The sequence below is a fragment of the Echinops telfairi genome, unplaced genomic scaffold (assembly GCF_000313985.2).
Source record: "Echinops telfairi isolate 266 unplaced genomic scaffold, ASM31398v2 ScPeMD7_7457;HRSCAF=8495, whole genome shotgun sequence".
NCBI classification, from domain to species: Eukaryota; Metazoa; Chordata; class Mammalia; order Afrosoricida; family Tenrecidae; genus Echinops; species Echinops telfairi.
The window spans coordinates 10,956,495-10,971,970 of record NW_022111357.1 but is presented as its reverse complement, the minus strand read 5'-3'; the positions used below and the strand labels follow the sequence as shown (position 1 = coordinate 10,971,970).

The 15,476-nt window shown below is 49.0% G+C and overlaps 1 protein-coding gene across 1 annotated transcript in view; it reads right to left on the bottom strand.

Annotated features, from left to right (window-relative positions):
• The window catches only part of CSMD2 (CUB and Sushi multiple domains 2), a 734,077-nt gene that overhangs the window by 111,841 nt on the left and 606,760 nt on the right, over nucleotides 1-15,476 (bottom strand). The window contains exons 42-43 of the mRNA XM_045298912.1: nucleotides 12,383-12,592; nucleotides 5,850-6,038 (exon numbers count right to left, since the gene is read on the bottom strand). Coding sequence (XP_045154847.1) covers nucleotides 5,850-6,038; nucleotides 12,383-12,592 — 399 coding nt within the window. The remainder of the gene's footprint in view (nucleotides 1-5,849; nucleotides 6,039-12,382; nucleotides 12,593-15,476) is intronic.

Sequence of the window (15,476 nt, the reverse complement as noted above, 5' to 3'; positions counted from 1 at the left end):
TTCTCAATGAAGTCCCCTAGCCCAGCACAAGGCATTGTCTCCCATCACCCACATTTCTGTTATTCTTCCCCTTTGTTGTTGGTGGTGGGGAGACTATATATTCAACCTTGTGGTTAGTTCCCCCTTTCTTCCCCTTCCCCCTCCCTGACCATTCCTCTACCCTCATGATATCGCCGCTCCCACTACTGTTCCTGAGGGGTTTATCTGTGCTAAATTCCATGTATTGAGAGCTCTTATCTGTATCAATGTGTGTTCTCCATTCTATTAGATTTGTAAGGTAGAACTGGGTCATGGTAGTGGGGGGAGGAAGCATTCAGAAACTAGAGGAATGATGTGTTTCATCTGTGCTATACTGTACCCTGGTTGAATTCCTTCCTTGTAACCCTTCAGGGGTGGGGGGAATGTCCACTTGTTTACAGAAGGGCTTTGGGTCTCCACTCTAAGTCCCCATCTTTCACATAAATATAATTGTTTGTTTTGGATCTTTTGATTCTGATACCATCGACACTTCATGATCACATAGGCTGGTGTGCTTCTTCCCTGTGGACTTATTTGCTTCCCTGCTAGATGGCTGCTTGTTTAACTTCAAGCCTTTTAGACCTCAGGTGCTATATCTTTTGATAGCTGGGCACCATCAGCTTTCTTCCCCACATTTTGTCTGTGGTGATCATGTCGGGAAGGTGAGTATCAAAGAGTGCCAGGTTACTAGAGCAAAGTGTTCTGCTTAGGGAGGCCTTGAGGAGAGGCTCAAAGTCTGTCTGCTATCTTAATACTTAACATATAAGTTATATGAATTGGCCTCTATTCCTTTCATTATAAATTAATATATTTACATATCTACACACCTATAGCTATACCTTTATAAAGAGCTTTTGCTTCCTACTTCTTTCCTCTATTTCCTTTCACCTTCCTCCTGTCCCATGATCATGCTAACCCTCTATTCGGCTCTCAGTGATTCCTCTCGGATACATTGCACTTGATCAAACCCCACCAGGCATGATATGCCCTCCTCGCCATCAATTTTAGATCTCTTGTTGTTCCCTTATCCCTGAGTTTGTTGGCTCCTGCTCCCCTTCCCAGCCCCTTCCTCTCCCATGTCCTGCCAGGACCACCGGTCCTATTGTTTTCTCCTGGGGGTTGTTTGTTCTGCCTATCTTAAACAGATAGGTATAGGGCAGAAGAAAACAAAGCAAACAAACAAAAACCCGATAGATGGTTCCAGGTCGGTCTGATGGCCCTTAAGAGTGTTTTCCAATCAGACCTGGAAGATGCTTTTTAACAAGAGCAGTGTTTAGATCTTGACTTAGAGTTGTTAGGTGGCTGTTAGTGGTCAGAGGATTGGCTCTGAGTCAGGGTGACCTGATATGAAATAGAAGGAGATGTTGTTTGGCTCTGTGCCACCTTCCAGAATGATAACAGACAATGTTCTACTGTGATCGGAGTGGTTTTCACTGGCCAATATCTGGAAGTAGATCTCTAGGCCCTTCTTGCTAGTCTGTCTGAAAGCTCTCTGAAGCCTGTCTACCACATTGACATTGCTTGTCCTTGAAACAGCAGCAGCAGCTTCCAGCGTCGCAGCAACAGCCAAGCCACCACAGTATGACAAACTGATAGAGGGGAGGTGGTACGGTTGTGACAGCCATTGAACTACGAGTAAAGTGACACCTGTCACATGTGGTTGAGACATTAGGAACTGGCATGTTTCCTCTGGCAATGTGCTGGATTATCTACACCCTTTTTCTAACCAGGGCCCCTGTTACTCCCACCAAACGGCCTCCATTTTCGTCATGGATCTGGGTAAGAAGATGGCGAAGAGATTGATAAGATTATGATTCAGCTATGCGTGATTGTGATTGCTGTTCTTCTGGGTATAAAATGATTTAATGTCTTCCCATGCAGACCTATATACTTAGTCCATGAGACAGTTTTTCTAACAGAACAAGGGAATGCTGTGTGGTTTAAAGTCAGGAAAGGTGTGCGTCAGGGTCGCCTCCTTTCATCATATTTGTTCAATCTGTGTGGTGAGCAAATGCAATGAGAAACTGCACACCCTGAAGAAGAATGTGGCATCTGGGAGGAGGAAGGCTTGTGAACAACTGTGACAAGCAGGTGCCATCACCTGCTTGCTGAAAGTGATGAGGTCTGAGAGCCCTTGCTGATGAAGATCACAGAGGACAGCTGTCAGTATGGGTTCCGCCTCTCCATACAGAACACAACAATCCTTACCATCACAATGAGAATCCTGGAAATGAGCAACATCATGAAAAATGGAGGAAACATTGTGAAGTATCTCTTCTTTTTGGTCTCTCTAGTCAACATCAATGGAATCAGCAACCAAGACATCTTCTACTGAGCCAACCTGCTGCAAAAGACCTCTTTAAAGTGTTAAAAAGCAAGACGTCACCTTGCGGACTACGGTGCCCCTGACCTAAGCCATGGTATCTGTGAAAGCTGGACAATGAATCTGCAAGAATGAGGAACAATCGCTGCTTCTAATGATGGCGCTGGCAACGAACGATTGGAGATGCCGCGGACTGCCACAAGACAACGCCAATCTGTGTGTGAAGCAGTCTAGCCAGCATGCTTGGTAGAAGCGAAGATGGACGGCTTGGTCACATGTAATCTGAACATGTCCGATCAGGAGGGACACGTCCCAGTCATGCTGGTAAGGCAGAAGACTCACCAAAAAGAGGAAGAGCCTCAGTGAGGTGGACTGGCACAGTGGTGGCAACAACAGAAGCAAACACAGCAACCATTGAAAGGTTGTCTCAGGACCACGCAGTGTTTTGTTCTCTTGTATTATGGGGCCGCTGTGAGTTGGAACCAACTTGATGGTATCTAATAACAACCTGACATAATCTCCAGAAGAATTAAAATGAGAAAAAGGTAAAAAGAAGGTTCATGTGCAAGATATCCTTTCGTGCAGCATAGCTTATGAGGGAAGAGATAGTTGTTGAGAGAAAAGTGGGGTCCAGGTGGAGACTTTGCAAGAGAGGCTTCAGTGTGCTTTAAATTCCGACTGGCGAAATTCAAAAGCCAAACAGGAGGTTGGGGAAGATTATAAAGCAAGGAGAATTTGAAAGACAGGCAAGAAGAAGGAGATTAGTGTCCTGCACAGCTCGGGAAGAGGACATGAGTGGGTAGGATCAGTGATGCGATTCAGTGGATTCGAACTGGTTCAACAGAACGTTTTTATCCCCTTGCATTTAGGATCCTACTCCCACAGTGGGAAGATGGTTAAGGATCAATCACACAGCCGATGACGCTTGGATCAAAGTGGAGAATATTGCAGGTGAGGATGCTGATCAAGAAGCAGTATGAAAATATCTCAAATAACAGTTGTGTTTTGTTGTCAGGTATTCTTTGATATTTTTTCATTGATATTTTAAAACTCTTTCTTATAGCATAATCTAGTTTTGTGTACGTCTTTTAGTTTTTTTTATTTCAGTATTAACTATATGAAATGATAAACGCCCTTTTGGGATATTGTTTTTTATATGTAAAATGGTCATTAGGGCAGCGAGCTGGTTACTCAATTACTTGAGTGCCCCTACTGGGGAGGCTCCAGAACAGAAGGTCAGACAGGAAGAGGAAGGACGTCCTTTCCCTTAGGACTGGAGAGAGGAAGAGGAAGCTGACAGGACAGGAAGCGAGAGGAGTTAGATTGAGAGTTCAGAAGAGGAGCCCTTCTGAAAGGCTGGGGGCTGAAGCCCTGTCCTTCTACTTTCCAACTTTGTCTGTTCGTCCAGCCTCGGCAGGAGCTCTCCCTGATGTCACCTCCTGCCTCTCCCACCCCTGGGACCCTAGGGAGCTTTGGCCGCCTGTGCTGACTTCAAAGCTCTCATGTCTCCGCATACAAAGATCTGTTCTCACTAGATCCAGACAATGGTATTCAGGACAGCCAGCCAGGGTCACAGGAGCAAGTTGAGATTATAGAGGAGGAAGTGGCTGGTGGGAATGATGTGACATCCACTGAGGTGAGGCAGTGAGCTCCCCCAGAAGGCCCGCCCTCTGGTTGCAGGTCACTGATGTCCCTGCAATGGCATCACCGTGCTGGGCACAGAGCAAGTGCTTTGTCCAGGTTTAATATTTGGTGGTGTCAGGTATCAACATGGATACAAATCAGCTCCACACAAGTCCCAAGACCTGGAGCTGCAGTTCTCTGCCACTGGGTCTGGCTTGGGAGTCTTGAAGATGTGCCACCGTCCTCCCTGGCAGGACCTGAGCCTCCAGTCATGGCGGGCTCAGATCCCATGTCCCCTGGGCCTGTCATCCTCTCTTGCTGTTCCTCGAGGAGGAGGAGGAGCAGCCTGTGACTGGCCACTTCTCTCCTTTACGCCATGGGTGCACACTGGACACAGCCATCCTTCAGGCTGCCTGGCGGAAGGAGAGAATGGGAAAGCAGCCCCAGGTCTGGGCTGCCTGGGAGAGGATCCTGGGCCCATGTTTTCCTGGATACAGTGAAGGGGTCGGCAGGATGCTGTCCGCTCTTGTGGCTGCCCCAGGGGTGTTTACAGGGAACGGGTTAGGGATTACCTCCCACTCCCATGGATTCCTGGTTTGGGGACCAGGGCAAAAGGAGCACCCTCGAATGCTCTTTTCCAAGAGTTGCTTTTGACATGGCCGTCTACTTGTGGGTGCCTAGTGGCAGGTCCTTGTCATGGTCACCCTTTCGGACATGGCCTGTTGGAGGGAGGAGTCAACATCACTTTCTCAAGTGACATGGCCATGCCTTGTGGTGGCCCGAGGGGAGCCCGAGGCCACTCCGAAGTGCAGCCGTGGGAGATTTGAACCTTTTGGAAGAGACCAGCAAACAACGTGCCACACAGCTTGGCCAACCAACAGCTTCAGAGAAATCAATTCGCTCTGCCTGGGGACGGTCCTGGGAATCTGAAAGCCCAATGAGGTTTTAAGATTTCCCAAAATTAATGTTTTATAAGCCAACCCCTGGACAGCTCAGCTTTGTAAACAAGGTTTATTTTTCCAGGATCTCTGATGCTTAAAGAGTTCACCAGCTGGGTGCGAGTGACTGCGCTGGGTGTTTTATACAAACCATCTATTAGATCCTTCCAGCATGGACAGTAGAGACAAGGAGTCCATTTTACTGCTGAAGACACTGAAGCTCAGAGAGGTGAGTCTCTCTGCCAGGGTCACAAAGCCAGGGGGTGGTGGCTTAGAGATGGAGCCCAGGGCAATCAGATCCCAGGACCTGGGCATTTCCTTCCTCTTTCCCGTCACATACCAGCTTCCTCTCATGGACAATCCTGGGTCCCCAAAGGAAAGAAAAACACAAAGCAAGGGGACTGAGGTGGGCATCCTGGAGGTTCGCTTTTCCATCCTGGTTCTGGTGAAGCTCAAAGACCTAGGGATGTGCCACCTCTAGTTGTCTGAGGCGAGCAACTCATCTCTCTCAGGCATGTGTCGGGCGGAGACCGGACGGGGAAGAGTGAAGAGGGAAGCAAAATGCTTTTGAGAAAGAGCCTTCATTCTCTCCTGCCTTTGGAAAGGTGCCATGACGAACACTTTCACCCCAAAGCTTCCCTTCCCACTGGGAACATCTAGTGCATCAGATCTTCCCAAGCGCTGGGTGTGTCTTCCTCTGGGCTGTGGCTCTTTAGGGATGGGGTCAACTCTCGCCTCAATCCTTCCTAACTCTGCTCCAGGGCATTCCCCAGGACAGTCTCCCCTGACTGCCTGAGTCCTGTTCATAAAAGAATGGGATGGATAAGCTCGACCCAGAGCTTCCAGCATGGCCAAGCCCATGGAGCTGAAAAGTGGACTGCTGGACTGCTTGGGATCAGTCTCCCTGACCTCCAGGAAGAATCACCAGGGACGAGGGAGGGACGTACCTTCACACTTGGGCAGGGGGTGGTCCCAGTTCCGGTTAGTGCCGTGTTGACATGTGAGGACAGGATGGCCAATCAGTTGATATCCTGGGAGACACTCGAAGGTCACTGATTGTCCAACGTTGTAGCCAGCTCCCCTCACAATGCCATTGGCAAAGGGCTCTGGGTCTGGGCACTCTTGAAGTTCATAGGCTGGAAGCAAGGAGGGGAGAAGGTCACTTTATTCTCTCTGGGCATTTTTGTCTACAACCAAAATATAGGCGCAGCAGAAAGTTCTTACAGTGGTGAAACATCAAGAGTGGGAGTCAGACAGATTTTTGTTATTGACTAACACAAAGTCTTTTAAAGTCCCTGGATAAAGTATTTAAAGTCCCTATGTCTCCATTTTCTTATATATGAAATGACTATTCTGGGGATTGTGTAGGATTATCTATCTATCTATCTATCTATCTATCTATCTATCTATCTATCTATCTATCTATCTATCATCTACCTACTTTTGTATAGTCCTGGCACATGCAGGAGCTTAATAACTGATATCTACTATTACATCCGCTAGAGCCCTTGGGTGGCACCAATGATTAAGTGCTTGGTTACTAGCCAGAAGGTTGGCTGTTTAAGCTGACACAGAGGTGCCTTGGAAGACAGGCTTACTGATCTCATTCTGAAAGGTTAAATCCCTGAAAGTCCCATGGAGCAGCTCCACTCTGCACATGTGGGCATCTCATGGATTGGAATTGATCTCATTCTGAAAGGTTAAATCCCTGAAAGTCCCACGGAGCAGCTCCACTCTGCACATGTGGACATCCCATGGACTGGAATTGATGGAGTCCAGCAACATTACGATGTCCCGGTCCAGAGGTGGTACAATCTGCTTCCGTTCAGATTCTATTAAGGTTACAGCCAAGAAGCCCTAAGGAGCAATCCTATCCTGTAACACAGGCGGTCACTATGAGAACCAACTTAATGTTGATGGCGGGTTTATTGAGCTCTCCATGGGCAAAGGAGGCTCGCAGAACCCATTATTAGATGAAACCACTCTACTGAGCATGGGGCCAGGCTCCCACTGAGGGTCTTTCCTGTGGCTTATTTCATTTGACCACCTCCACCATGACTCCGGACACAAACAGGAAGCAGTGGCGTGAGGGTCTGGTCTTTCTGAGTCTTAGAAAATAGGACCTAGCAAGAAGGAAACAGCTTCAATGGAAGCAGGCCAAACCTGCGGGAAGGGGACTTTTTCAGGGAGGTTGAACAACCGAGGTCATTGCCATCGAGTCCATGCTGACTTCTTGTGACCTCCTTGGGTTTCCGAGACTGTAACTGTTGCCGGGAACAGAACACCCAAGTCTTTCTCCTCGGAGCTGCTGGTGGTATGGCACTGCTGGTCAGGCGGACCGCAGCCCGACACGGAACCCCTGTGCCACCCGGGCTCCGGAGACGAGTGAGGCTGAAGTGGATGGGAGACTGTCATGCAAGGCAAGGTCCTCAAAGTGAGAGGAAGGCTGTTTCCATGGGGATGAGTGATTCACAAGAGGACGCTTTGCGTATGTTGATTAATTGGGTCCACAGGTCAAAGATGAACCTTCTTGGCTGTCACTGGGGACACCGTAGGCAGGAAATTGGCAGTGGGAACCGAAGGAACTTTCCTACAGTGGAAATTCCCAGTGGGAATAGTAGCACTCAAGCAAGTCCTCCATGACAGTGGATGTTTCGTGGCTGTCTTACGCTTGTTTCTACTCCGTATTGTACAGAGACATTGCAGGGGGAGCACTGGGTCAGAAATGGAAATCATCAATGTAAGTTGGGCCATCAAAAGGCTAGATGCCATCGTGGGAGTGGGGGGACGCGTTAACCCACGAAGAGATGGCAGCAGCAAGGGCCTGGGCGATTTCAGAGAGGAACATTTTAGTAGAAGCAGGTAATACAGGGCAAGTGGGGGTGGGATGGGCCTTCATGCGAAAGAGAAGCCTTGGGAGGACCACGTGGATCCGCAGACAGGGAGGCACTGCAGAGAGACTGCCTGTGTGTTGAAAGGCAGCGCAGCGTTAATGAGCGTAACTGGGTCTCACAGGGATTGTCTCGAGGGGAAGGAGCTGGGATTTTCAAAAAGAAAGCCACTCCAGCAGGAGTACCCCAGTTCCTTTCATCTTGAGGGAAATCTCGGGACCCGTTCCACTGGAAGAAGCTTCAAAGAGAGACGTTGGGCGGATGGGCAGATGGAAATCTTCAGTGAAGGAGTCTTTAACTTGCCCCCAAAGGACTCCTCGGTCGTAGTGTTTGGGTTGCCCTCAGAGGGAGACACCGTGACAAAGAAACTGACGAGGCCTGGGAGTTTGGAGCAGTTCTATCAAACAGTCCTTCTGTGAAGTCCTTCGGACAGGAACACGGTCCTCTTACGAAGGACTGATGAAATAGGCTATGTCCAGCGGGCCCCAAGGCCTCGGCAGGGGCAGCTAAAGCTGTCATTAAAGATTCTGCGAGAGGATTTGCTGGAAGAAGGGGAAAAGAAAGCCACCCTCGGAAGTTCCCAGTGTTCAATCGCAGGATTCTTGGGAAAAGAGTAAGGAGTTGGGTCTCTTCCAAAGAAAGCGGAGGGGACACAGGGAGCTCGAGATTGTCTGACAGGAAATACCCCGGTGGGAACAGGTGACGCTTTTACAAAGCCGGGTCTCTCCCAAAAGACCAAGGCGGAGGTAAGCAGCCAGAGCTTGTTTCTTTTGGGACCTGTTTCTTTTGGGAGGCTGAGGGAAGACGTCATTGGAAAGGATGAGCCTTTTGGTCAGGGAGAATCACCTGGCCTCCCACACACGGTGTGTGTGTGGGGGAGTCCTCAGTGGACGCATGGGGCCTCCGACACGGTGACTATTTCGAAGCAGAGGCTGGGATGAAGGGGACAGAAGCCAAGCCTGTGGCTGAGGAGGGGCAGCGGACTTGACCCCATGGGGCCCTCCTCCAAAGTCCTTAGAACTGGTGGTGGGTTTAACGGCAGCCCCCTAAAAGATAGGTTCACCTGGAACCTGTGCCTGTGACTTTATTTGGGGGCGGGGGTGGGGTGGGGTAGAAATCCTTGCTGAAGTAATTAGGTTAGGGATCTTCCGATAAGATCATCATTATCTGGGTGGGCTCCGAATCCAGTAAGATGTGTCCACAGTCTAAGGGAAGACAAGACACAGCAGGTGAACAGGCGCAGAGGAGAAGGCAATGTGAGGACAGAGGCAGTGACTGGAGAGACGCGGCTCCCAGCCAAGGAGTCATCATGGTGGTCAGTACCCAACAGACCGAGGGCAGTGTCTGTCGGGGGCTGGGGGGGCCCCCAAACCAGCTAGCCAGTGTTGGATTTCCGAAGGCACATTGAGAACTTCCCTCCCCATTCTAACCTGCCCAACACACACACACACACACACACACACACACACACACACACACACACGGAAAATCCTGAGAAGCTGCACTGGGCTATTTGCTCATGCAAAGGAAGCCTAAATGTCAGGAACAGACACCTCCCATTCACCAAGAACGCTGGTCTGCTGCTTCTCAGAGGGATCTCTGGGCCCCTGGTTCAGAGGAAGCCTCAGGAGTAGTATTTCCCCAAACTGAAGAGAGGGTCTGAGCCCAGCACAGGGCTCTGTGGGGGTAGTGAGTGCGCTTCCACAGGAGAGGAGATGACGGAGCATCTGAGTCACCATAGAAGGGCATCTTCAGAGAGATGAGTGGGCTCAGACCATGCAGGATCTGCCCTGGAGAGCGGCCTTGCTGGGACTTGCTGGCAAGAGCTGGCAAGGTGAAGGGTGGTGCATTCCATGTGGCTGGACCGGGGAGCAGCTGTTTCTGTCAGGACGGTGAGGAAAAGACCAGAGTACCTGGGTCTACCAGGAGGCACCCTTATGGGGAGGAAGTGTGTCTGTGCCTGAGCTACACACTCACCAAATGATAGGCTCAACACCCCCTGGACGAGACTCACTCCTTTCACAGCCCCACACATCCAATCGAGGGTGTGGGTCTGACAGGTGAGCCTCCGTAACAGGCCCACGCGCACACTGAGCCTCTCTAACTAGGCAAGGCCTGTCTGGGGGGTACAACCATGCCTTGGAAGCATTATGAATGTGAGGGGCCCAATTCCTCCTACCGAGGCCTCCCCTGTGGCAACCATTCTCCCTGCAGATTCCTCTAAGACAGATGCGGGCCCTCTGCGAAGGCACTGTCCCTTGTCCAACAGGTCCAACTGCACCCAGTCAGAAGAGACACCCTGTCTGGAGTTCCCTTAATGCCGCGTCCAAGGAGCCAGTCATCCTTCCTCCCAAGAAAGACACTCTCAGCCATATTCTTTCCAGAATAATAAAAAAATATCCAAGTCTCAGAACATTATGCATAGAATGGCACTCTTTGGATGGGAAACACAATAAAATATTTATAGAACATGACGCATTTTTCGCAGGTACATGTAACCTATGTATGTCAATGCATGGGCAAAGGCCTGGAACGATCATGCAAAATAAGCGGGTGCCATGTTGGGCCGCCAACCGTGAGGTCAGCAGTTGGAAACCAGCAGCCGCTCCCCAGGAGAAGGAGGAGGCTTTCTGCTCCGGTACAGAGCTACCGCCTCGCCTGTCCTCCATCCTCGACAGCTCTCCTCTCTCCTCTAGCATCACTGCGAGTTGGCATCCACTGGGGGGCAGTGAGTTTGGTCTGAGCATCCTGGGTTCAAAGGTTATAGACAAAGCGAGCTTGATCCTTACCTGTAATGCTTTAGATTCCTTTATTTTTTAACAAGGGGCACCTAGTGGTAAATTGTTTCTGTCATTAAAAATTAACATTAAGAAGAAAATGGTAACAATCATTTTCAGTGTCCAATTTTGGGTAGAAATATCCGAAGATAGCTATACCAGTCTCTGCATAGGAAACAGCAAACGCTGTTGATCTTCATTACTCATGGACTTCATATTTGCAAAGTTTGCCTACTCACTAAAATCGACTTGTAAACCCCAAATCAATCTTTGTGGTCCTCTGGAGCCAAGTGCGTGCTGAGGGGCGGAGCACTGGAATTGTACATGGAAGTTGGACAGGTCAACACTCTGTCCCCTCCACAGCTGTCATGGGGTGATGTGTATTCATGTCACAGCTTTTACGTGCTCACATTTGTTGTTGTTGGAGATGCTGCGTAAAACAGGTTCAAGCGTAGTGCTGAAGCGTGTCTAGTCTTCCTAAGCACAAGAAGGCCGTGATGTGCATCGCACACAAAACATGGCCCCTAGCTAAGTTCCCTGCAAGCGTGAGTAAGAGTACTGCTGCCATCGGTGTAAGGAGATTGAATCAACTTACATTTCATAAGATGTGTTTAATCAGAAACACACATAAAACAAGCTTCTGCATGGGTCGGCTGATGGGATTATTGTGCCCAGAGGCTCCTGCGAACCTAACCCTGCATTCCCATAAGAGCAGTGGAATTAGTGAGCTAAAACAACAACCACCACAAACCAAACTCCCTGCCACCCAGTCCAGGCCGATTCATAGTGACCCTGCAGGACAGGGCAGCACTGTCCCTGTGGGTTTCTGAGATGGTAACTCTTGATGGGAATAGAGAGACTCCTCTTTCTCCCCCGGATTGGCTGGTGGTTTTGAACTGCTAACCTCATGGTGAGTAGTCCACTGCGTATTCATGGCAACTTTAAAGCATGGGACTACTGCAAATACCAAAAATCAATTATGCACGACAGATGGCGTGTGGTCAATAGCACTGAGTGGGGTGGGGTAGTGTGGGAGAAGACCAGTGCTACATAATGTGCTCTCACATTTGTAACATGGAATCTTGTTGTTTTTACAAGGATATGCTGGTGCTGGGGTGGGGGCATCTACAACTATGGGGGACATTCCTATTATGCTGGGAAAAGAGGTTAGAACAGATAGTCATGCTGGGGAAGCATCAGAGAGAGAAGCTGGACCTGTCCAGGACTGTTGTGTCCAGCTGCACAGGTTGTGTAAAATCCCTACAACCACAGGGCAGCCCGGATCAGGGGGAGGGGATGCTTCCCAGAGAAAGTGCACCAGAAGGAGTGGGGTCTGACACAAGATTCCTCCTCTGGGCGGTTGGGTCTCCTACAGGAAAACCTGCAGGATCAAGTCCATGAGCCGGCTGCAGTGTGTACAGTGCTCACGGTTACTGGGATCCTCCAGCCTAGGAAATGCCCTGTCGGTGTCCTTGGGCCTGACACCAGAGGGAGGACCCAGAGGGAGTCATTAAACCTCTCAGGCCTGAAAGGAGGTGCTGACCAGACTTTCAGGGGGTGCCTGAGGGGGAAGAGCTGAGCCGCTTGCTCAGGAAAGGTTGTTCGTTGATAGGCATGTGCAGAGGGTGAGGCCTGCCTCCCTGGAAAAGGTGGTGGGAGAGCTTGTCATGCCGGGGAATGGAGGGATCTGCCCCTCAAAGGGAAGCCTCACCGAGCAGGCCTGTCCCCTTACCCCTCTGGGGGACTCTCTGGCTCTCTCCTGGAAGGCTGGGGAGATGGGTGGCTGTGAGTAAGAAAGATGTTTCTCCTTACCCTGATATTCCAGCTTGAATCCCGGCCGGTTCTGGGAGTGGTCGCTGTGGAAATACACGGTGGTCTCATGGGAAGTGGAGAGCAGGGAGCTGGGAAGCTCGCTTCCACTGAATCTCCCCATCATGCGGCTGGTCTCGTAGGGCCCATTCCGGATTTCTATGAAGTCGTGATTGGGCTCGGTGGAGAAGTTCAGGAACTGGATGTGAGCTCCTAGGATTGAGACAGAAGCAAGGTAGTCCCTAGAGCAACACAATCCTGCCTGAGATGTCCCACTCAGGAAGGAGCTTCCGGCAAGCACCCCTAATGCTGAGCGCCCACCTGCCCTTCCCACGGACCTCCCTCCCGCTGCCCCAGGGTTCCCAGGACCCCCACTGTGAAATGCTGATCCAGCTGGTCCCCTGTCTTCAGCAGGAAGGGCCAGGCTGAAGCCCACATTATTCATTCAACAGTGAAGCTATCAGTTCTTTCAGAGCTCCATCCCAAACACATTTATTTTATTGAAAATAAAGTTCAGGGCCAACACTGATTTACTTTGAGATTCATATTTCTCCTATCAGTATAAAGATAGCTTTGCTAAAATAAACATCTTTAAAAACAATACCACTTGCCATCCATCACAAAACATGACCTTTAGAAGAAGAATTTTCCAGAACACTGAAATCATGCAGAAATGGATGCCTTAGAAATATGCCCTGCCTCATCTGTGCCATCTCAGCGCGAAGTGAAGTTTATTCCTTGGAATATTGGTTTGCGGATAGTTTTCAGCAAAATTAGAGAACTGTTAAAATGATATTGAGGAATATCTATCAACTGAGCAGAGGAACATGATCACAATGTATTATTAATGGTGCAAATCAGAATGCAAAGGGGGTATGTGTGATATCACTTTTATATTAAAAACCGGAAGGACACGCTCATGTTTTGCAGGGTTACTCTGTGTCAGAATCGACTTGGGCCAGTGAGTTTCCTTTTTTTTTTGAAAAAAAAAGAACATCTACCGAGCATGTGCCCTGTGCCAGGGCTGTGTCAGGCACTGCACAGGATGAACTAGCCCAGTGGCTCTCAACCTTCCTCATGATGAGACCCTTTCATACAGTTCCTCATGTGGTGGTGACCGCCAACCATAACATTATTTTCATTGCTACTTCATCACTGTCATTTTGCTACTGTTATGAAACATCATGTAAATATCTGATATGCAGGATGTATTTTCATGGTCACAAATTGAACATAATTAAAGCATAGTGATTAGTCACAAAAACAATAGGTATCTAATTATATATTTTAAAATATTTATTTCTAATTACAAATAAATGAAATTTTGTCTTGAAGCATGGTGTAGCATGGGTAACAGTCTTCACACCGGGTACATGTAGGTGGGCGTATCTGCATGTGAGCAGACCCGCCTGGAGACGGATAGAGGAGTGGTGTCTCGGTTCCTAAGATAATCGGAAATATGTGTTTTCCGATGGTCTTAGGCAGCGGTTCTCAACCTGTGGGTCGCGACCCCTTTGGGGGTCAAATGACCCTTTCACAGGGGTTGCCCAATTCATAACAGTAGCAAAATGACAGTGATGAAGTAGCAACGAAAATAATTTTATGGCTGGGGAGGTCACCACCACTTGAGGAACTGTAGTAAAGGGTTGTGGCATGAGGAAGGTTGAGCACCACTGGTCTTAGGCGACTCCTGTGAAAGGGTCATTCACCCCCAAACGGGTTGCGACCCACAGGTTGAGAACCTCTGAATCAGATTAGGAGCTCCTTGTCTTCATGAGGGACACAGTCTAGGATTGGAGATCTGAGCACCGAGGGATGATTTCTGGTGGGTGGGATTCTACGTGAATTTTAATTTTGAATCGGCATGTCCCTACCTCCTAGTGTGTTTAGGATGAGCACATGTGTAACCTCTGTTGCATCTGTTCCTCTTCTGCTAAAGCTCCTTGGCCCATTCCCTGCTCTTCTCCAGCCCCCTCCCACCCCACCCCCACCGCTATGCAAATGCCTCCGTTCTCCTTTGGTCTTCCCTAGTGAACATCCAACTCTCCCATGCATATGAGACAACGGAAAACACACGGTGCACCTTTGTTCTCAAAAATAACATCCTTGCCGTTCAATGCTTTAAAGAGGCCGGTGCAGCAGATTTACCTGATGCAACCGCCTTTTGCATCTGTTTATTTCGAAGAACCAAAGAGAATGAAGATGAGGTGGAATGTTGAAGACCCTTCCCTCCCCACCCTGCCCCGTTTTCTCCTTCCATCCCAGCAGCTGTCTCTATCATGAATTTGGATTATATGGTTATGCTTTTAGATTCTCAAATAAATATTTTTGCTTGTTTCAATTTTTGTTTTGTTTGTATTGTTTCAAACAATGATGCATAGATGATGCTATATGGTATGGACCGTTGCATAGATGATGCTATATGGTATGGACCGTTTTGCAAACTTCTCTTATACTCAATATCATGCTTTCATGTGGTTGTACAATGATATAGGTCATCCATTTTAACTGAACACTAATTCCATCTTCTAACTACTCATCCAACGACAATTTATTCATTCCCCTACGAATGCACACGAAGACTGTTTCCACATGACAGATACGTTTTCAGTGAACAGCCTTGCCCATGCCACTTGGAGCAGCGATTTCCATCGTGCCAACTATGCTTCTTTGTCATACCAGCGAGCACGGGGTGCCTGGACATCAGAGAAAGCAGACAAACCCATGGCCATCAATTCAACGCTAACTCACCACTGCCCGACAGGCAGATTAGAGATGCTCCTTAGGATGTCTGAGACTGTAACTCTTGACAACAGCAGACAGCCTCATCGTTCTCTCGCAATCAAAGGGACGCTTTTAAGAGTAAAGAATTTCTGGATTGAGCTACGAGGAAAGAACTGTACTGTGATCACCCTGTCAACGTGTCAACGCAGTGACTCTTTATCAAAACACACCCATGATTGCGTCCGATCTGACCCCACCACACCAAGGTGAAACACCAGGGGTGTGCAACAGAACAGCAAGGGGAGCAGCACAACAAAGTCCCCAGGGAACATCAAAAATAGACTTTGGGGCCAGGGCGTGGCACCCCATCAGA